The sequence below is a fragment of the Parus major genome, chromosome 21 (genome assembly GCF_001522545.3).
Source record: "Parus major isolate Abel chromosome 21, Parus_major1.1, whole genome shotgun sequence".
NCBI classification, from domain to species: Eukaryota; Metazoa; Chordata; class Aves; order Passeriformes; family Paridae; genus Parus; species Parus major.
In genome coordinates this window covers 530,008-552,107 of record NC_031789.1, presented here as the reverse complement: position 1 = coordinate 552,107, position 22,100 = coordinate 530,008, and the positions used below count along the sequence as shown (strand labels likewise).

At 45.1% G+C, this 22,100-nt stretch overlaps 1 protein-coding gene across 6 annotated transcripts in view; it reads right to left on the bottom strand.

Annotated features, from left to right (window-relative positions):
* SPEN (spen family transcriptional repressor) overlaps positions 1-22,100 on the bottom strand; it is a 62,406-nt gene that overhangs the window by 12,834 nt on the left and 27,472 nt on the right. For 3 of the 6 annotated variants that reach the window (XM_015648036.1, XM_015648037.1, XM_033519349.1), the window contains exons 4-10: positions 9,322-9,482; positions 7,977-8,177; positions 7,046-7,197; positions 4,454-4,579; positions 3,799-3,912; positions 2,567-2,680; positions 980-1,080 (exon numbers count right to left, since the gene is read on the bottom strand). In XM_015648036.1, the coding sequence (XP_015503522.1) occupies positions 980-1,080; positions 2,567-2,680; positions 3,799-3,912; positions 4,454-4,579; positions 7,046-7,197; positions 7,977-8,177; positions 9,322-9,482 (969 nt within the window). Of the gene's footprint in view, positions 1-979; positions 1,081-2,566; positions 2,681-3,090; positions 3,305-3,798; positions 3,913-4,453; positions 4,580-7,045; positions 7,198-7,976; positions 8,178-9,321; positions 9,483-22,100 lie in introns of those variants that run through there. The other 3 variants (XM_015648038.1, XM_015648039.1, XM_033519350.1) reach the window with 2 other exon arrangements.

Below are 22,100 nucleotides of genomic sequence, written 5' to 3'. Positions count from 1 at the left end.
AGGAAATGCTTATTGCTGGCACATCACAACATCTGGCAAGGCCTGGGGAAGGCACACTTGTATTTCCATTATGCAAATCCTGATTGCCAATTTCCAAACCCTGCTCACTTTTTTAATCTGCTCATTTTGCATTATCTCAGACCAATCTATTTTGCTGCAAAAAAACTCTTGGGTTTATCCAGCTCCAGGGTACAGCTGGTGTCACACTGCGCATGCAGAGCTCTAACAATGAGCCAGGCTCTGAAGGGAGTAAAACTGGGGTGTTTTTTCAGTCAATGAAGGTAAAAAACCCCAAACTGCAGAGTGTTTCTGTGCCAGGTCTTCAGGGATGAAGAAGTGGCTGTGCAGTGTGTGGTGCCAGCTGCTGCCAAGGGGCAGCCACACAGGACACAGCTTTATTCAAAATAAAAATTGATCCTTACTCAAATTGTATTATTTTATCACGTTACAAACAAAACTGTTGGAAAGAGGGAGGTGGAGGATCAGATTTGACTTGCTCAAGGGCTGAGCAGCAGTTTATCAGACTTTATGTACACCCACATTTCTCTGCTACAGATAAGCTGCTCTCTGCATTCCTAAGACGTGATGAATGACTCCCAACTGTGTCCTGGTGACCCAGCAGAGAAACCGGATACTTAAATATGGATCACGCAGACAACTGCAGCCTCCAGCTCAGCAGGAATTCCAGTAACTGGTGTGCCTTGGATGTCTGAGATCCTGCCTGCTCTAATCTGCACATCTTAAGTCTGGATCACTTAAATTTAATTTTAAAAATAGTGAAGAGGTAAAAAAAAAATAATTAAATGCAGAGGTGTTTTTAATAAAACTTTAAAAATAAGGATAAAGTTGAGAGGGAAAAACTTGTTTAAGAATTATGGCCTGAAGAAAGTTTGATTTTATAATGAGGAGGACAATGATTTAAAAGGGTTGTGTAAGGTGATGCCAGAAAACAGAAAATTGAAGAAACATTGATACTTGCCTTCTTTCTGCCAGCATTTCGTAGAAGTCTCTGATATCTTGACCCGTTTTCTCCATGGAATGATAGAATGCCAGCTGACTCTCCCGATTTGCAAAGTCCACCTGAAAAAGAAAGGGGAAATCACATTCAGTCACAAAACATCCCACTCTGCCAACATTCCCCTGTCTGCTGAAGGTGGGAGCAGAACTGAAAATGGGGGTAAAATTGAATAAAAAATGTTAAACATGTCCCATTTCTGGCCCTGCACATCTCCAGGAATAAAGATACTTCTCAGTGGAGCTGTGTAATTACCTCCTTACTCTGTTGTTGTAGCTGCCATCCCAGAGGCTTCTGCTGGGCAAAGCAGCAGGAAAAATGCACATTATTATCATGGTATTGATGTTTTTAATACCAGGAGAGTTCCAAAGTCCCTTTTATCTCAGGGCAGTGCTACAGAGGGTCAGGATTATGTGTCCATCCTCCACTCCATGTGTTTGCCCAGGGTTATAGAGCAGGGAGAGAAGCAAACCTGCTCAACTGCAGATCCCTGTTCCAGCTACTCCAAAAATTGCTGCTTTCCAGTACTAAGAAGCTAATGGCATTGTGAAAAAAATGAAGGTTTAGAATGGATTTCATTACGTGTGTGCCACATAATGGAATATCTGTAACATTCTAGTTGCTGTTATTTTTTAGATCAGCCCAGTCTTGTGTGTAATGGAGCACAGGCCCACACCAGGGGTGCTGCATATTCCAAAGATGTGGAGCTTTTAAGGGACCACGGGCTTTCCTGCACAGGGAGGTGACTGAAACCCAACACCACTCCCAGAAAACACTGAACTCCTGGCCCTTGGTGAGGTGGGAAGCTGCTGAGATCCTGCCTGACATCACTGCCCACTCTTTAGGAGAGGAGAAAGGAGAAGAAGGAAGATAATTCAAAGGGCTGGCTGACACTTCATGTCCCCAGTTAGAGGGACTGATGGGACAGTCAGAACAGGTATCACCACATTCACCCAAATCCAAGATATCCCTGAAAATGTTGAGTGCTGCTCCAGGAAGAAAAGTATTTTCTGTGTATTTTTCAAAGCAGTGTTTTCAATTATTGTTTAAAATCTGTTGCAAGGAAGGACAAGATGATCTTTAAGGTCCTTTCCAACCCAAACCATTCCCTGATTCCAAGAGTGCACCCCAGACATCATCATGGGGCAGCTGGATGTAGCCATGCTTTTTCCTGGAGGAAGCCACACCTTCAGATTTCCCTTTTTTCACACAAAAACAGACAAAAGCTTGCCTTGGATTGGGGTAAACGAGGCAGGGACACGGACACCAACACTCAGGAGCTCAGAGAGACAAGTTCAGCGAAACAAACGGCAGAATACTGGAAAAGGCTTTATAAGTATCAGTTCAGGATTCCCTGACATCTTGATAAGCCGAGTATAAAAATGTAATTTAAGCCTTTGGCATGTGGGACATGTGTGTCCCACCGAGTATTCCTCGAGCCTGGCAGTCTGCACTGCCAGCATTTCAGGGGGAAGGCCTAAACACAATTTGTTCCTCTTTTTTTTTTTTTTTTTGCCTGTTTTGCTTTGGTTTGGAGGTCATTCTGCACACCTTAATTTTATTCCCACCGATTTTCCTCCCCTTGGTCTCTTTTACAGCTGCTTGTGCATATTCAATCTCATTGTAGAGAACCAGGGCCATGCCTTTTAAGCGGTCAAACACCACCTGTAAAAAACAAAAAAACAAAACAAAAACCAAATAAGAGCCTCATCCACAGGACTTAATGTCAGTCCCAACAAAATCCTAAGTCATGAAGGTACCAGGAAGGAAATCATTTTTAGCAAGGTGAATTTCCAGGCTTTTCTGATGAGGCATATTGGAATGAAGAGACAATAAAAGGGCACGGGACTGCTTTGAATTGTGGATATTGTGGCTTGAGGTATATTATGCCTTTATTTTGTTTTTCTGTATTTTACTTTGAACATTTTTTCTTTGTTGACTGAGTTTTGTAGCACTGTTAAGTTTTTTTGGGGTTTTTTTAAATTTCCAATGTGTTTTAGGGGGGAAAAAAGGTAAAGGGAACATTTATCCCAAAGTGGAACCAGCTTTTGTTATCAGTCTGCAGTACCACTCACCACTTGTTAAATGCCCAATTTCCAAATATTGTCTTCCTTGAGCAGCATAAATCGATCATTCAAGCAACAACAGCTACAATAAAGAATGTCAAAGCTGCAACACAAACCCACGAAAGTCCTCTGGGGAGGCCAGACCCTGATCCTGCAGATTTACACACGTTGCTTAATTTTAAGCACATCCATGTCCAATAAAAATACACAGGACACCTCCCACACTGAAGTTAAATCACTTGCATGGGAGAGGCTCCTGCTGCATGGCACGGGTGTGTTGCACCATTGTTGACTTTCTCTCTTCTTCCATGTAACTTTTGGCACTGTGATTGTCCTGACTGCTGTTAAAAAGTCTTTTTTTCTCGGTCTGCTGAAAAAAACCATAGTTGTGTCTAATTACGTAATCAGCAAGTATGAGTAATTACATAATTAGACAGCTGTTCTTCCAACTAACATTTAGGAAGTTTTGCTGGGGAGAGAGACTGCACTGCACAAGAGCAACAAATGGTTTCCAACACTCAGCATATCTCGGCTCGCTCAAAACTCCTCTTTTTGGTTGCTGGATTTGTTGACAGAGCCCTGTCAGCCCAATTCCACCCCAGAGAGGATTTTTTCTACCTGAGCTATAAAGCCCTGGACAGTGGGGTTGAAAGGACAGGATGGGAAGAAAGGAAGACAGGAAGGACTCGGAAGCAGACACCAAAGCCTCCCACCTACCTTCACCACGGGCCCGTATCGGCAGAAATGTCGGGTCAGATACTGATCCGTAACGTTTGTGGAAAGCCCATCTAACCACACGCAGTTTGTAGGCATGCTCTTCCCAAAACCCAGCTGGACACAAAAGGGCAAAACTTCCATCAGTACAGTGCACAAGGGTTAAACTCACTCAACAGAGCCTGCCTAATGAAAGGTTTATTTGGAGAAAGCTGTTGTTTGTATGGGTTTTCTAAAATTAGCATCTGGTGCAGGTGCAAGACAAAAATCAAAAAGCAATTAATGAAAATAATTCTGCTTGTTTAAACAAATAGAGTGTTTGACAACACTGTGATCTTCTAGTTTGGATGTCTGAGAAGTGACAGGCTGACAGTTCTGGGGCCTGACACGCCCCGTTTGCCATGGGGAGAGGGGTGGATTCCCAGCACAGCCTCACCAGACGTGGCTCTCCCAGGCCAGGCAATGTCAGCCTGCAGTGCTCAGTGCCAGGATTGTGTGTGCACAGACACAGCAAAAACACTGATTAATCCCAGCCTGCTCTGACACCATCTCACATTAAAAAACACTTTAGTTCCATGGACTGCCCTGCTGTGAAACATCCCACGCTGCAGCAATGGAGGACACAAGAAGGATACAGTCCAGGGCAGGATTTCTTTACCTTGAGCCGGTTATTCCCAAGATATTCCCCATCCATCTTTTTAATGGCTTTGCAGACGCTGGCGATGTCGCAGTACTGCAGGAACGCGTACTGAGGGACACCGTTCACCTTCTTAATGTCAATGTCCTGGGGACGAGCACAAAACACAACAAACACAGTCAGCACCCAGCCCCATCCAACAACACTTGGTATTTTTCAGGGACACGTGGCACAGCAAGCTCTTTAATTAATATTTTCTTCTTCAGGGAGAGGATTTAAACAATAATTGACAGTTAAAACTTTGCTGTTCTGCTGCATCTCAAAACCAAATCCTTACTGAGCAGGGAAAGCTCTTTATCCCACAGATTTAAAATCCAAGCCTGCAGAACTAAACCTGACCTGATCAACAAACAGCAGCTTTAGGCTATTAATACTATATCAAGAAGAGACAATTCAGGATCAAGGACATACAGATTAATTTTCGCTCACAAAGGCTCAAGAAACAAAACAACCTGCTCCAATCCTCATCTCTGAGCCAAGCCAGGCTTCTTTTCCAAATGATCATGATCCATCATCCTGTTCCTAGAAGTACAAAGTGATGCTGGACTCATGTCCTGAACCAGTCTGACTCATGGCAAAGGCAAAAAAGATCCCCAACTTCGGCTGCTGCTGCTCTTTAAAACCAAGCCACCACTGGCCCATTCACAAGAACAGCCAGAGGCTCAGAAAGCCAAATAAAGGCTGATTTTAATTGATTTTAAAAAGCCCAGCAAGCCAGGAACTGACATTTGGTTAACAAATAAGCTCAGCACTAGCACTGGAAATGTACCCAAGGCCTCTGAACAAACTAATGATATTATGATTCATTCCAAGTTTGAAATATGAGGTGGAGGGTTTGGCTTTATTTGTTGGAATAGCAGGAGCTGCCTTTGTGAGCCACACATGGATCTGAGCACAAATGTTCCAACACCCAGGACAGGCTAATTTCATGGTTAATAAATTTAGGGACAAGGCAGCAGTTTGATCTGGTCTCACCCAAGAGCTCTTTATCTGGGAAAACAGAAGTAAACAGGGAGATTTACACAACCATTAGACTCCTACAGCCCTGGCCAAATGATTTAAGTGGAATATTAATAGAAAACTACACTTCCAAGTGTCTGAAGTAGCACAACTGCAACCACAGCAAATTATACCTGACCACTCACCCTGGGCAAGCAATTCCTTGTGACAGGCAAATGAAATATCATTATTGTGCTCATTACCCCTCAGAAAGGTTATAGAGCTGGTCCCTTCTGCACCTGAGCTTGCAGGTTTTCCTGGAAACAGCGAGGCAGCTCCCAGTTCTGAGCCATTAATAATGCTGACAGGGAGCACCAGGGCACACAAAAGCCAATTTACACTACCACTGATAAGCATCTCTATCAGGAGAGCTCTGCTGCTCTAACACTGGAAAAGGGCTCAAGCCACAGACATGGCAGAACTCATAAATCAGTATTGATGCCAAGGATCCAGCAGGGTCTGCATACACAAGGGCTGCCAGACATCATAAAAACAGGGTTTTATATTTGACCACACTGTACATGGAAACAACCTCCTCTTCTTTTGGGGGGTAGCAGGATGGGGTACATGTGACTGACTCCTCACAGTGACAGAAACGTGTCAGGGCAGAGTAAAGGAGGCACAGCACATTCACAAGCACCCACAGCTGACAGGGAGAACATCAACCACCTCAAGTCCAGATTCAACAGGATCACAGAATGAATCCCACAATGGTTTGGGTGGGAAGGGTCCTTACAGCTCATCCAGTTCTGTCCCTGCCATGGCAGGGACACCTTCCACTGTCCCAGGCTGCTCCAAGCCCCATCCAACCTGGCCTTGGGCACCTCCAGGGATGGGGGAGCCACAGTTTCCCAGGGCACCCTGTGCCAGGGAAGAATTCCTTCCCACTGCCCCATCTAACTCTGCCCTCCTTCAGCTTAAGTCTTGTCCTGTCACTCCATGCCCTTGTGAAAATTAATTAGATTGGACAGTTGTGCAACTCCCATGGAAAACTTCCCTTAAATATAACACTGATGTGAATTGATGGACAGTCATGAGCAGAGGGGGCTGCTTTACCTCATCTGGATTCTCCTCCTCAGCTGAAAACCCAAATCCCTCATGTGCCATCATCTGCTCCAATCCCCCTGCCTGGGCACAGGGCTGCTCCCACACACAGCAAGCAAGCCCCTCGTTCCAGAAATCAACAGAAAACTCAGATTCCCACAGCTGTACGAGTCAACATGAGAACATCACCTGGCACAGTCACATCCCAAATACCCAGTCAGCTTTGGAGCTACCAGGAGAGGATTACCAGGAGCAAACAGCAGGAGAGACATTTGTTGTAAACACTCCTAGGACTGTTTTTCCTCCTAAATTAGCCCTCAACATTCATATGCTGAACTCTGAATACAAAGAAAAGCTTTCAGGTACATTCCAGCAAGATGAATGACTCAGATTATTACAGAAAGACTGAATTATCTGTCGTTGACAGATCTGGCAGCACTCAGAGCTGCTGTTTCAGGGGTCTGTAGAGGAAGGGGGGCAGTGCCACCCCACAGGACACAATTCACATACCACAATTCCCCCGAAGCGCTGGAAGATGTTGCGAAGGTCGTGGTAGGTGGTTGTTTTCTCCAGGTTGCCAATGAACAGGGTCCTCGTTGCCTTTGGGTGAAACTCATCTATCCTTTCATCCAAAGGACGAAACTCATTCTCACTTTCTGTTTCTAGGATAAAAGAGAGCAGGAAATTTGTTATGACTGGAGAGTTGGTTCATGTTGGTTTATTCAGGTCTCCTTGATCTGAACAGGGTAACCACTGTCTCTGAGAAAAACACCCAGTACTGCACCCCATGACTTGTTATTTCTGTGGGATTGGGAATTTTTATATTCCAAGGAGGAATCTGAGCACCCTCAGGTGAAAGGGAGCTGCATCTTTCAACTGCTTCTCTGGCAATTTGCTCTTATCAAGTATCAATGCTTGAGTGCATGAATTCCAGTAAGGTTTCCCTGCACTTGGGGAAGAGCACGTGGCAGGAGTTTGTTTTCAGGAATCAATTTTTAAAGAAGTCATTGAAGTGCAGTCTGAGAACTTCACCACGTGCTCGGGGCTGCAGCTCTCACTGGTCAGTCACGTGGGCTGTGCTGCCACAGCCTCAGAAGGCAGCACTCGTTGGCTGTTTTAATTAAGAGGAGACAAAACGAGGCTGGGAGGACACAGTGCTGCGCTCACACCACCCACTGGCAGCTGCTCCATTGAGACGTGGCGGATGAGATCGCTCCTTGCAGCAGACACCACGGCTTGGGAGGATGGCAGCTTTCCTCCTCTGAGCCCTAACACTGGAATGCACTCTCTGTTTGATCCAAGAGCATCCACTCTTTTTGCTCTGGAGTTTATTGTGGCTTTATTCCCATTTATTTAATGTTTCCTACTTCTATTCTGCCTCTTCACAACAGCTCCTGAGCACACCCAGAGCAGCCCCATGGCAGAAGGGCATGGGCCTTACCTGGTCCTATCCAGGCTGTGACTTCAATCTGCATGCCAAAGAAAAGCTTTCCTTTGGAGGCATTTAGTGCCTTCTCCTGGTCCTCCTGCTGCCGGAAGAACACGAGGCCGTAGCGCTCCTCGGACGCGCCGTGGATCTGCACCGACGTCACCTTCCCGTACTTCTTGAACTCGTGGAAAAGTCCATCTTTAAGGCTTGTATCTAAACCAACAGATGAACATTAATGCTGCAGAAATGTAACTTCTACCAACTCGGTAGCACTGTAAAAGACATGAAAAATTCTTGACTGTCTTTTTGGAATGTGACTTCATCAGTGCTCACCAATGTTCTTTTTAATTTGGGATGTTGATTTTGCCAATGTCCAAAGTTTCTGGCTGATCTTTCTCTTTAAAACCCAAGAAACTACACACAGGAGGGTTTTACATGGCTAAAGCTGGCAGTGGTTGGTTTTTGCCTCTAAGAGACACCCAGTTCCAGATGAAGAAGAAATACCAGGGATACCTGATTAAAGATCCCAGCAGAATACTGCACACAGCTGGGATGAGGTGTCTGGAACAGAGGCTGGAGTCACTCAGTGTTCAGTACAGTCAGTTCAGGAATATAACCAGGCAGATCCATCAGATTTTGTGGAATCTGACTCAGGCCCACACAATCTGTCTGGGATTCATGGGACACTGACCTCAGCACCGTGAACTTTCAAGGAATATGGCAGGCATTAAATCTATAGGAAGGTACCAACACATGAGGTACTCTGCTCACAAGATGAACAGATCCTATTTTAGCTCAGCCAGTGCTTCTGCATCCATGAATTCTGTTAAAACTGTTTCACAACTGATGCCATGCTGGTTTTTCCTGTGGGATCTCTCCTGTGCTCAGTGCAGGGAACAGGGAGCAATCATGGGCTCTCCTCAGCACGTGGTTTCCTGGGTTATTTTCCATGCAATATGCATTGCCTTTACTGATATGCTCAGGAGTGTTTTAAAGCACTCAAACTGCAACAGAAAACTCTCAACTTTTTGGATTAAAAAAGGAATTGAAGCAGGGTGAGAAAAAACAATCAAAGTTTTAAGTTAAAAATGGAGATGTGTCACTTTTTCCCTGGGAAAGCCCATACTGCTGCTGGAAGCACCAGCTCCAGGAGCTGGAAATGCCCAATACTTGGAGCTGGGAGCAGCAGGGTTTCTCACAGATGGTCACTAATTAAGCCATTTTCCCACTGTCACGCAAGAACTGAGGCAGAAGCAGGGAGAGAATCCCAACACGTGACTGCCGTGTGTCAAAGACTCAGTACAGGTTATTCCACCTGCCCCATCCCTTTCTGTCCCCCTTTCCTGAGTGAATTTACCTGTTGAGCGCACTGGAAGATTTTGCACCTTGATCCCAAAGCTCTTGCGGGGCTCATCCTTCTCCAGCGACGGGAGCAGCTGTGCCGCGGGCGCGGGAACAGCCGTGGACTGCACCGAGCGCGCCGGGGACTCGTCACTCGAGCTGCTGCTGGAGTCACTGCTGAGAACAGCACGGGGGCAAGGACAGCTCAGTGCATGGAGCAAAGCCACCAGGAAATTGTCATCACAAAAGCAAAGTTCCAGAGTTTCTGCTCGTCTACAGGCTCTCCTCCCTTTTGTGCCCGATTCTGTTTCTGTGCTGCCACCCCACTATTCACAGGAATTTCAGAGTCCTCCTAGGGATATTCCCCTCCAGAGCTCCCAGGCTTCCCTGCCTGTCTCCTCCCAATATGGGTAAAATGTCAGCAAGATCCTGTTACCCACCCTGACAATGGTGGAGATTTTATTAAGTGCATGTTGGACCAGCTCAGGAGCTCTGCAGGAAGAGTGGAGAAACACAGGGAGGATGCCCAGGTCTGACAATGCCTCAAAATCCCTCCCAGCACTCTTGTGTACAGGAAAGAAATATTATTGTGCTCTCAGGCATCTTCCCTGAAAAGATCTGTACTCCAAAGAAATCACAAATGAAAATCATGGCAAGTATTTTGCTCAAGTGTGGGAATAACCTGGATAGAGGGGGATGTCCCTGTCCCAGCCCAGGGTGGAACAAGATGATCTTTACATCCCTTCCAGCTCCAACCATTCCAGGATTCTCCATGAACCAGTAAACATCATTTCCAGGCTCAGCCTCAACCCCCAACTTCAGGATACGAAGAGAATTCAGACCCGAGAACGCCTTTTATAAACAATAATTACAGCGGAAGAGGATTTGCATATTAGATCACAGAGGGAGTCAATCTAATCCAGGGAGCTGGGACCATTTGATGCTCCGAGGAGAGGCAGAAATACAGAGTATATAATGTTATTAAAGCTTGCCCAGTGGGGACACGTCATCCTGCTTCAGTGGCTCATTTCTTCCCCGAGGCACGAGGGCTCAGAGCAGCACTAAAAATACTTTTGTCTGACATAACCCCAGAGACTCTCATTCTCCATTACACAAGCAGCCTTCGAAAAAATTCTGCTGGAATTTTAACTCGGAGGCTGGAGGGGGGGCAGATGTGCCACGTACTAAAATAACCCTGTCAGTCTGAAATTTGCTGCTTGATTTGAGTTTTTATACTCCTCTCCACACTGTATCAGAAAAACAATACCCAAGTTTATCTTTTTCTTATCTTAAATATTTCATACCCTTCTTACAGACCTTCTTGCCATTAAACCACGTAACTTTTTCATTTCTTTTCTCACAGAAACTATTTCAGGCTTCTAATAACTTCCAAGATTTGATTTTGTGAGCTCTTCTACTGCTTTTTTGTGGGTGTTTTTCTTCAAATGTTAAAAAAACCCTGGTTTTCTTTCTGAACATCTTGGTGTAACAAGCACCATGGCACATTCCCAAAAGCCCTTGGGCTCTCTCCCCATTATATTTGGAAGCACAGAAGGGAAGACAATCTCTGTCCCAAAATACTTACAAACAATCCAGAAGGATGTAAAAACAGGCCAAGCCAAAATAAAGCACAACAAAAAGGGTCAAAACTGCAGAAGTAATAATAAACATGAGAAACACTGCTGCTGGTCTCACCCTCTCATTACCATCCTCCCATCACACGTTGGTGCCTTTCCCACACATTCTCTGCTCTGGCCCCGCAGGAGGAGGTTCAGCATCACTTTGGGAGAGGAGTGGAAATAAAGCCATGCCAGGAACAGAGTGAAAAACAGCCCTTCCTCCTGCCCTGCACCACCCAGCCTCTCACTCCATGGATAATAAATAACATTTCCCTTCCCAGCTACAGTCAGTCCCTCCTTTCCCACCAAGATGTCCCTTCACAGCCTCATTTTTCTGCTAAATTGGTAAACTGCCATTACTTCTGTCTCACCTGTGCACCCTCCTTTTGTGCCCTCCCTGTTAATGAACTATTTAATCACTGAAAGTGAAGAGTAAAGCATTTCCTCCTCATCTTTATCCCTTTCCCTCTGCCTTTCCATTAAATCATCCAACTTCTCTACAGCATTTTGGGAAAAGAACAAACCCAGCCCCACACAAACAGACCCACAGTGTTCTCCAGGAGTAACATCAGCCATCACCTGTTACTGGGAAATAAACTGGCAAAGAACAGAGAAACTTCTTTAAACACACGAGTACAGGGCAGAGAAGGTGTGTGGGGAGAAAGTGAAAATAATTCCCAAGCTGGCAGCAGCTCTGTGTGATTCAGCAGCCCCTGGGGGAGGCTGATCCAGGATTTTATGATACAGGTTCTGATGCAGAACCCTCTGCCCTGGGCACATTTCCACTTCTCACATCTTGATGTTCAGCCTGTATTCCCAAAGCCTTTGGAATTCCAGGTTCCAAGATGGATCTCTTGAGCAAGAGGCAGCGCTGAACTGATTTGAGCAGTGCTCCACAAGCTATTTTTACAATTTGGGGATATTTTTTTTTAATGAGGATGTTAAAAATACTGTTAAAATCACAGCATTCCACTAGAGAAGAAGTATTATCTCTGTCATAAAAACTCTGTTAGGTATCCAAGTGATGATACAGCAGGGAAACAGGATGATAAATTCTACAAAGAATTCTGTGCAACTTTGGGAAACAAGAATCACACTGGAAACTTCCACTTCCCTGGGGGAGTTTTAGGGGTATGTGTCCCTTTGCAGAGCAAGACTTTCTGAGACATTCCAGAAGAAAAAAAAAGTCATTATTTCCTGACTATTTTTAGACAAGAAAAAAAAATGATTGCAAGAACAATCCCCCCTTTCTTTAGGGAAATCCCCATCGCTTTTCCAACTGAAGAAACATGGATATAATAATTCAAAATTAAGTCAAAGGTTTGATGTTCTGTGAATGGGAGAATGATGGAAGAGTTAATTATAGCTGCTGTGCCACCCAGTTATAGCTCACAGTACAATCAAAATAAAGCATCTGATGGAATTATGTGGAGTCTTGAGCAGCAAAATACAACTCTTTAAAAATATACAGATCTGAAGCCTGAAAGCTGCTCAAGGAAAAGTTCCCAGAATATTAAAATGAGAATATGGCTTTGCTTTTCCCTGTGAGTAATTTTGAAAACAACCACCTGTTGCCAACGCAGAAAATAAGTTATTAAAAATTCTTCTGCAGAAAATGGCTTCATAAAGCTTTTAGAATGAGCTTGGGAATTTTTAACACGGGGATGTAATAGGATAAAACAACAAGGAGGATCACCTCCTCCTTAAAAGTATTCCAAGTATCAAGAGGTTTTGGGGCAGGTGAAAAATGGCACAAAAACAGCTTTATAACTTCATTTTGGGCTTCCAGCGTTAAAGCCAGGGTGATTTTTTTAAGAAGCAGAGCGTGCTCTGGCACTAAGCCTCTTCCCAACGCAGGAAAACCTGCTCTTCCACATCCCTGTAAAGCCAGAGCAGCAGAATGCCAGGAGCTGAGGAACCAACCCCTCCTGAGCTGTCACAACACTCACCACGCCGGGAGGGAGCAGGAACAGCTCCTCCAGCATCCTGCACTCCTCCCGGAGCTGGGGAACACTGAGAATTTAACCAGGATTTCAGATGCTCTTTTTGCAGCCTAGATACATCTAAAATCAGTTTCACACTATGGCATCGCAGCATTGAAGAAAAATCATTTTTGCATTTTACTGTCAGCAAAAATCAGATGGAAAAATGGAGCAATAAGAGAGATTGTTCTTAATTAAACAAAGATTTTGTGTCCACCCTTTTTCTTACACATGCACTTACTACAGTGGTTTACTAAACTACTAATTCTGTAGTTTACAAGGCCTTTTAAAACATTTATCTGCATTCCACAGTTACCCATGAGCATATAAGGATGTGTGTTCTTAGTCACACTGTTTATGTATCCATTTTTCATCAGTCATGATAAAATCCATTCATATTTATCTATGTATCTATTTTCCATTAATCAAGATTAAATTTATTTGTAATCCAATCTAAATTTTATCCACATGGGCTGATTCCCAGAGACTCAACACGTAAGGATGCAGCAATGGATCTATGTATTAATTCATATTTATCTATGTATCTATTTTCCATTAATCAAGATTAAATTTATTTGTAATCCAATCTAAATTTTATCCACATGGGCTGATTCCCAGAGACTCAACACGTAAGGATGCAGCAATGGGGTTCAGACCCAAACACATCTGGTTTCATGGAATGCCCTTTGTCAGAAGGGACCCACAGGGATGATGAGGCCCCATTCCTATTCTCACTACCTTGCAGCTCATTTAGCACACAGAATTTTCCTTTGCTCAGTTTTAAACACAAAGATGACATTTCAAATCCTGGTATCCCACAAACCACGACTCTTTTCCAGAGAAATTTCTCATTTTCAGGCAATTACAGTTTGCAGGTCTGGTGGTGATGAAATTACACTGGGTTTACGTGTGAGAAATGAAAGCCCTGAGCACAGAACACAAAGCCAGCTGTCCTTTGTTCCCACTAAAAGGAGATAAAAGAGAGGCTCCAAGCCTGTGGAAGGAACGGGAAGAAGTGCCACTGAATCAAGGGATCTCACAAGCTGCCCTCCACCCTCCTGCAATTCTACCATGTGGCACAATTGTCATTTCTGCCGCTTGATTTATTTGAGATGAGTGAGTCAGGGCTGAGTGAGTGCAGGCTGGGGACTCCCCGTGAGCAGGAAGCAAAGCTGCAAACACGGCGCCCACGGTGGGGGATGAAGCACAGGGAAGCTTTGAGGGCTGAGCTGCCCGTGCTGGCTTTATAAAACAAAACAAACCCAATTGTTATTGCCCAGAAGAGCTGGGACTGCCCAGGCCCTGGCAGTGCCCAAGGCAGGGGAAGGTCCCTGCCCCTGGCACGGCTGGAATGGGATGAGCTTCAAGGTCCCTTCCAACACAAACCATTCCAGGATTCTGTCATTCCATAATTCTAACCTCTGTTGTTGGGGCAAGTTAGAAACAGAGCCACCTAAAACCAGTTTAAAACCTTTGCACTTTTCATGCCACGTTTCATCTGTAAAAATGTAAAAATGAATACTTTAAATTTTTTTTATAGCTGCCTTCAAATACTGTTTCACCAGGCCTGACGAAGAATCCAGGTTTGGTTGTTTTTTACAGGAAATATGCAGAATGATCACTTTTTCCCTGCCAAAATTAACTTGAAATCAGGAGCTCTGCCTGGCTCAGCTCGACTCAACACCCTGTCAGAATAATCTGTGAGTGAAGATTATCTCCTAGAAAGATCTGGTGAGGCCAGGCTCCATCCCTGCTGACAGAGGGTTATTCTCACGGCTGATGTCAGCTGCAGATACCCAAGCTGGGTCAGGAAATCCAAAGTTAACACACAGTCATCTCTGAATGGAAGCAACAGGAACCTCTCTGTTTTACCCCATCCCTCCCTTTCCAGATCCAATCTGGTCACTGTAGATCATCTCTATGCACAGAACACCAGCAGTGACAGTGCTGGACAATCAGCTCTATCCACAAGACACAAACTGGGGATATTTCATAGGCTTTGGGAAAAAACTAATGGTTAGATTTCCTCAGCCTGGGAAAAGAGCACCAGAAAATTGTTCCAAGTTTCCTGAATGTACCTATGTGTTGTTTGGGAATAAAAAGAATTTAAAAGACCTGATTACTGCCAGCCAATACCCAGAAAAATTTGATGGCAACCACTTAAAATAAAAGCTTAAAAAATGCACTGTATTCCATTCTAACAATGGACTAAAGGATCTTTACCTGTGAAACACTTGGACTTCTGGATGGAAATCATAAATTGGAGCAACAGCACAGGGCTATTACAGACTGGTATTTCTCACCTAGTGATAAATATTACATGAACCTAAGAAGATATTTAACCAGAATTTCCCCTGTTCTCTACACACATCAAATCACACGTTCTCTCCTAAGAAAAGGAGTAGCCCATTCCCACAAAACTCCTGACACCACCCCATTAATCCAACAATCCAGGTGGCTGCTCTGCCACACTCAAGCACAGAATCCCAGAAGGGGACTGGGAGAGACCCCAGAGATCATCTCATTCCAACACGCTGCCAGGAGCAGGAATAACCACACTGAGAATTCCAGAGGTCTGGGCACACTGTGAGAAACTCCTTATCAGAGCTGACTCCAGCACTGACCTACATACCCAAGCAGGCAGTTGTTCTGTACACATGGCACGGCCCACACTAGGCTATTTGTATGGGAAAAAAACACTTCACACACCTGCAGAAATAAATACCAGGGGGTTTTCCCTTGCTCAGAGGAGTTGTTCAACCTGAAGACGTGGAGAAAACCCAGCCCAACCTCTGAGGTTGGTTTGTATGAAAGAGATCAGGAGGTACCGAGATGTCACCCCATTGTGCCAACTGCAGGAGCCTCTGAAGAGGCTCAGCCCACCCAGGGAAACCACAAAGACTCTGAACCCCACTCCTCCATCTGCACACGAGGCTTTCCACTGGAAACAGGGATGTGAGAGGAAGGGAAAGGCACCTGAACATTCCCGGGGTGTAATCACCCTGTGCCCATCAGCCCAGCCCCTCTGGAGCAAAGCTCGCAGGGATGCGGCTCTGGGACATTCCTGGCACCCCTTCAAGCCCTGACAACTCACCAGCCATGGAACTCTGCTTTGTGCCTGTCACACACTCTGCAGTATTTAACAGCACTCAGCTATGATAAAACAGTCCACTGAGAGGGGGGAAAGGCCAGACCTGCTGCACAGAAACAAAAACAGCCACAAAAAGCACACAACAGATAAAAACAGCATTTACAGCTCTCAAGAGAGATCATTAAATGCTGCAGACTAATGAAACGAGGACATCCTCCTTCCCTTAACTTCTTCTGCTTAACCAGGGCCACAGAGAAGACTTCAATGATCTCCTGCTGGGCTGGAATCCTAAATCCAAAGAAATGATATTAAATGTTTAAACGCCATGGGAAGGCAACATAACTGTGGCAACTCAATGTCCTTCAGGTGGCCAACCAACACACACGTTGCAGTATGCATTTCTGTCTCTGACCAGCAAGTTTTTGAAGACACAGCCTCCAGTTGCTATTTACCATAGATTTAGCCCCAGTCAAGTGAGTGGCTTATTAACATTCCATTTGCATTTCTGTGACAGGCCATGTATAAATATATATAAATATATTTACATCAGTTATTTTATCCTGCTGTCTGACACCTGATCTCTGATGAAAGTCTGAAATGAATCACAGAGAAGATGGAGATGTTGCTCGGAAGGACAGACTGCTTCCAGCCCCAGAACCGCCTTCCCCTGCAGCCCCCAGAGTTTCCAGACAGCCTTGAGCTCCTTTTAATTTTTCCCTGCAACTAAATAACCCATTAGGACTGCTAAAAATACCTATGTTTATATTAATCCCCATCTGGCTGAGGACACTGTGCCCAACCACAGTGTGTCAGTGTTGCCACCTCACTCCTTTCCCTACATCACTCCTGTCCTTGGGCTTGAACTTCCTGCACCCAAGAATTAAAAACACGATCCAGGGGTGGAGAAAAACCGTGTTGGTTACAAACACACCCTCCTATCTCTGGAGCAAAGGGCTGGCTCAGCACTGCCAGCAGCTCCCCACTGCTGGGAAGAAGCTGTTCAATCCCTGTGCTCTCCCTGCTGGCTCAGATGTGGACGGGTTTGGTGCTGAATTTGGGAGTAGCTGGAGTTACCTGCCTGCCCAGCCAATGCCTCTTTGAACCAGGGATGCTCCCTGGGAACAGTCGGATTGCTCATGCTCCAAAAGCAACCCTGGGAAGCTGGAGGAAATGCTTTCTCAGCAAATGGCCACGGTGAGGGAGCTCGGGAAAGATAAAAGTCATCAAGACCTTGAGGGTGAAGTACAAAGCAGCTCCTCAGCTCTGCTTTCCCACAATTAAAGTTCCACCAAAGATGCAAAGAGGGAAGCAAGAGGGTGGGTGTGAGAACGGGCGAGCAGGATGAGCCTCTGTTTAACATCACCCTCACAGAGGGGAGCCCTGGGTCAAGATCCCTCGGGAGAAGTCCTGCTGCAGCCACCCACAACTCCAGCCCTGCTCCAAATCACTCCAAGCACTGCCAGGACGTGCCTGAGGAAGAGCTGCTGCTCCAGGCACAGATGAGACAAAAGCTGGCCAAAAGCAGCGTAATTGTGTTAAGGGGAAGAGCTTTTGCCACCTATCTGCTGATGATCTAAGTTGGTATTTTGTATCTGACACCTCAGAGCACAGGAAATCTTTGGACAAAAGCTGTACCAGAGTCATGGGAGGCTGTCTTAACATCCACTGCAGGTGGGAAAGGAAGGCAAGAAGAGGCCAAGAGCTTTGCCCAAGGTCATTCCCTGAATCACAGAGGAAACAGGCTGAGGAATTTCATCTTCTGGCTCACGGGTGGCCAAGCCCCCTCAAAATACCAAGAAAACAACCCAGAATCATTTAAGCTGGAAGAGAGCTCCATGGTCATCCAGCCCAAGGTTTAAAGGCAGTTTCCTCAACAACAGCACTGCTTTCATGAAAGGACCCACTCGGCATCCCAGGAAAAAACACCAAACTCTACTCCAAGTGCTGCCCATGAGCCAGGAGAGTGAAATGCCATTGAAAATGCAACCACCACTGCATCCAAGTAGGCTACTACACATTTACTCAAGGAGCAAAAAGTAACCTACTTTGCCTAAAGAGCCCTGACAAATGAACTCCTGGGAATAAACACTTCTAAATACAATTTTAAAACAATTTGGCATTGACTAAGTGTTGAGCACTGGGCATCTTTCAGAAGAAAAGCCTTTTTTTTCAGACATATGCTGGAATAAAAAAAGCCCTAGCACTGATTCACCTCCAGGTTACTGCAGTTACTTTTTAACATAAAGCTGCCAGAAGATCATGGCAAACAGCCCCATAGAATGAATTGTGTTTTAGAAAAGCATCCCATTTTGCCTCAAAAAAAACCCAAGCCAGGCGCTATTTGCATGCACTGCCTTCTCCCAACCCAAGGCACGGGGTTTTTTTAGCAATACACAAAACACCATTTGTTGAAATTCCTGATTTGGAGCAGTTTTGAAATGGTGCATCCTCTCCTATAAACAGAATTGTTCCTGGGATGGGAGCTGCAATGGAAGGCGTGCCAAGATACACAGCTGAGCTACAATGCTGCTTAAGTAAATTTGGGAACATGCAAAGCTTAATATAGAAATTCCTTTTGTGGCAGATAACACCGTGGAAGTTTAGTACTTCTAAAAATGGTCACTATTGTCCAAAGAGAGAAACCCAAATGAAAATGGACAGAGCGACCCTAGCTCTCCATCTGGAATAAATCCATTTATCAAGGGTGTTTTTCAAAGAGAATTTATATTCCTTTACATCTTAGAATCATAAAATACTCCTTCTGATCTAAGATTCTAATAGAATCTTCTACAGCCTTTCAAAGAGATGAAGGGAAGAATAATTTTGGAGGGGTTTTTTTTTTTAATGTCCCCTTTTAGAGCGACAACAGTGACTGGAAGAATCACAGGAGAGCTCTGTAAAACCAGAATGGGAGCTGCTGTTCTGGAGTAAAGGACTACTTAAAATGGAAGGCCTGGGGGGGAAAAAAAAGTCATTTCTGTGATCTCAGGCAGCATAAATTATAGAGAGAAGACATTTGATGAATTCTATGCTAAGGATTAATTTGCCATTTTAAAATGCAGGGAACAGATGGATCTCTTGGCTAGGACTATATTTGGGAATTACTTCATTTTGCTGCCCACATGCAAATAAAAATACAACTAAAAGTAGAACTTTTTGTGAGCTTTCACATGGGTAGAAAACACTGAAGTAATGAAAATAAAACCAAAAAGAAAATGTCTGTATGAAATAGGTGAAGTGCCACAGCACGATCTGCAGTAGGCTGGGGGAGAGAATGTGAATTGAGTTTGTTGAGCAACTGTGGAGAGTAATGCCAGGTTTAGAAACTAAATTTAAAATAAAAACAACCCCAAAACCAGCCCAGCAAAACCTGTATCATATGACAGTGTTTACCACTGAAGAGTAACTTCTGAAAAAGCACCTTGCTGTAACTTAATTCCATGGAATTTGTTAGGATTTAGCGATTACATCTCCACAAATCAGAAACCCAGGGATTCTCTTTCCCAAAAGCCTGGGCCAGTTCCATTGCACTGAGCAGGGATCACAAAGCTCGGGTGAGAATTTAAATTGTGAGAAAAAGGCAAAAGCAGGGGAAAGTCCAGAAGAAAACGCCTCACACAGCCCTGGCCTCCACCCCACGCTCCGGCCGGGAGAGGAGGAGCAGCGCGAGGCAATTCCGCTGGCACACCGGAGACACGGGACGGAAGAGAAGTCCTCAGAGGAATTCCCACAGGCAAATCTTCCCTTACAGGAGCCAGAGCTTTCAAACCCCCAAACCATGGCAGCTACACGTACAGGATTAATTAAGCACCTTCCTTTTTTCCACGTGATTTCTCCGAGTTTGAGGGAAACTGCATATTAAAAAGCAAACCCAACATCAAGTCCCAAGACAGCTGTTAGATACCATCTCTGTTTCTCCTCTAGCAACACAGTGAGCCTCTCCTCCCTCTCTCCATCTCAAAAACAAACAAACAAACTGAGAATTTCACCCAGCACAGCCCTGAGCGGCGCAGGACGTCCTTGGCGCGTTCCTGGACTCGGGAACAGGGAGAAGCACGGCTCCACAACATTCAGAAAATGAAGAGGAACAGCAAATCTGTACTGACCCGACAGTTTCCTTTCTGTGACTGTTCATCCTTAACAATCCAACAGGACACACCAGCCAGTAAACAAACATAGAAGGGAGGGACCAACTTCAAAGCAAGAGTGTAAATCTTACATAATTTGAGGGTTTGAGATCTTGCAGCAACCTCTTACCCAAGGAGGTGTCAGATGATCCAAAGAGGTCAGACCTGTAGCAGCCACAGTAAGTAGGACACTCTGCATCTCACCCAGTCCAGCCCCGTTTGTCCACAGGGACCTGGGGCCAGGAATTCTTGGGAATCCATTTTCAGGAGGAGAACAGTGCCTTTCTTCCACACATTGTCACACCAGAAAAGCTCTCTGCTCTCAAACAGGTGAAAGATAATAAATGCGTGAATGCCCTTAGAGCCGGGATCTGCTGGAGATGTGTCTTAATTATTTTTGATTTTTAAACTGTTTGATGAGGTTCTCATGTTTTTGCCCAGATATAAAACCAATGGTTTCTGGATATCTGCAGAGAACATCCCACAAGCATGGAAGAAATGAGGATACAGCCCTGAAAACCACTTCCCTCTCATAGAAAGGATTCTCCAAGAGGTTCTTTTCCTGCCATCCTGGATTTCCAAGTTTCTTCTAGCCATCACTTTGACCTAAATAAAGCAACTGAGCACTGAAGCCCAAACAAGAAGGAATTAAAAGGTTCCACATCTCACTTCTCCAGAGAGCAGCCTGCACTCATGGCTACAACAACCAGGAAACAAAGGAACAGGTCTCCTACCTTTGTTACGGGCCTCTTGCGAGGAGGGATCACAGGCAAGTCCTGTTTCTTAATGCCAAAGCTATTTTTGTTCTCATATTAGGCACTTAATGAATAATCATGCAAAGACTTTATTCACGTGGCATCTACACAGTGCAAGTCTTCTCGCTCCTCCTTTTGGAAACTCAGCTTCCCTTCAAGATTTAAAAAACTTGGAGCACGTCCCAACACATATAAATTCTTCCTCCTCTACAGAACACATCGAAGCCATCACCTCTCTCCCAAGCCTGTGATTTTCCACTCAAGAGCCACACTGCTTTCTCCTCCCTGAGCAGCATTAGGAGCTGACCACAAGGATCTGGAGTGGCACCCTAATCTCTTGCTAAGTAGCTTTTGCACTTAAACCCCTGATGCCATCATTAGTGGTTTCGGCACTCGCGACGCCGCGGCCGGACCGCGCTCCATGACCGGACTGTAAGGGCAAAGCTAAGCGCATCAGCTACACGCTTAATTCAATGGGCAAAGATTAGGGGATGATACTATTTTTTGTTTTTCTTCCAATAGGGCTTATTTACTATTAATTCCCATCCCTGGGACCTTATTGAAGTACGTGTTCCACCTGAGATAGTTTGTGAAGTCACATTGATACACCTCAAGGAGACTTTTCTCACAGCCCTCAGCTTTTACAGGGAAGCATCCTTCTGCATCCACGCCTCTGGCAGAGCCAGGAATATCCTCTCTGGGAAAAAACCCAACAAATCACTGTATTCACAAGTCCAGAGGGACGTGGTGCCTAGGCTTTAATGGGAACACATATGGGAACACTGGCTGAGCCCTGGCAGTGGCTGGATTTTTCCTTTGATCACTGTAATGACTGGGATTTTTTCAAGAAGTGTTCAATACAACCTTCATCTTCTGCTGTTCATCCCTCCACATGAATATTCACGATAAATTATTAAACTGCCCTTTATTCCAGAGGTCATTATGACAGGGATCCTCTCCCCCACCTCTGGTGCCTGTGTCTCCATCTGAGCTCTCGTGAACTGCTGCAGATCAGCACCACTGCCAGACTATGATCCCTCTGATCTATTTTAGCCACGATTCACATCCGAGCTGTGTGTGTCTCCCACAGAAAGGGGAATCTGGACCACTCGTGCAGAGGGAGGCAGCCACCACGAGCCACGGCACCAAACCTTTCCCTGTTTTCCTTGGCTTTCTCAGGGCTGGTTTCCCCTTGCTGTCGCATTGTGCAGCAGGAAGAAA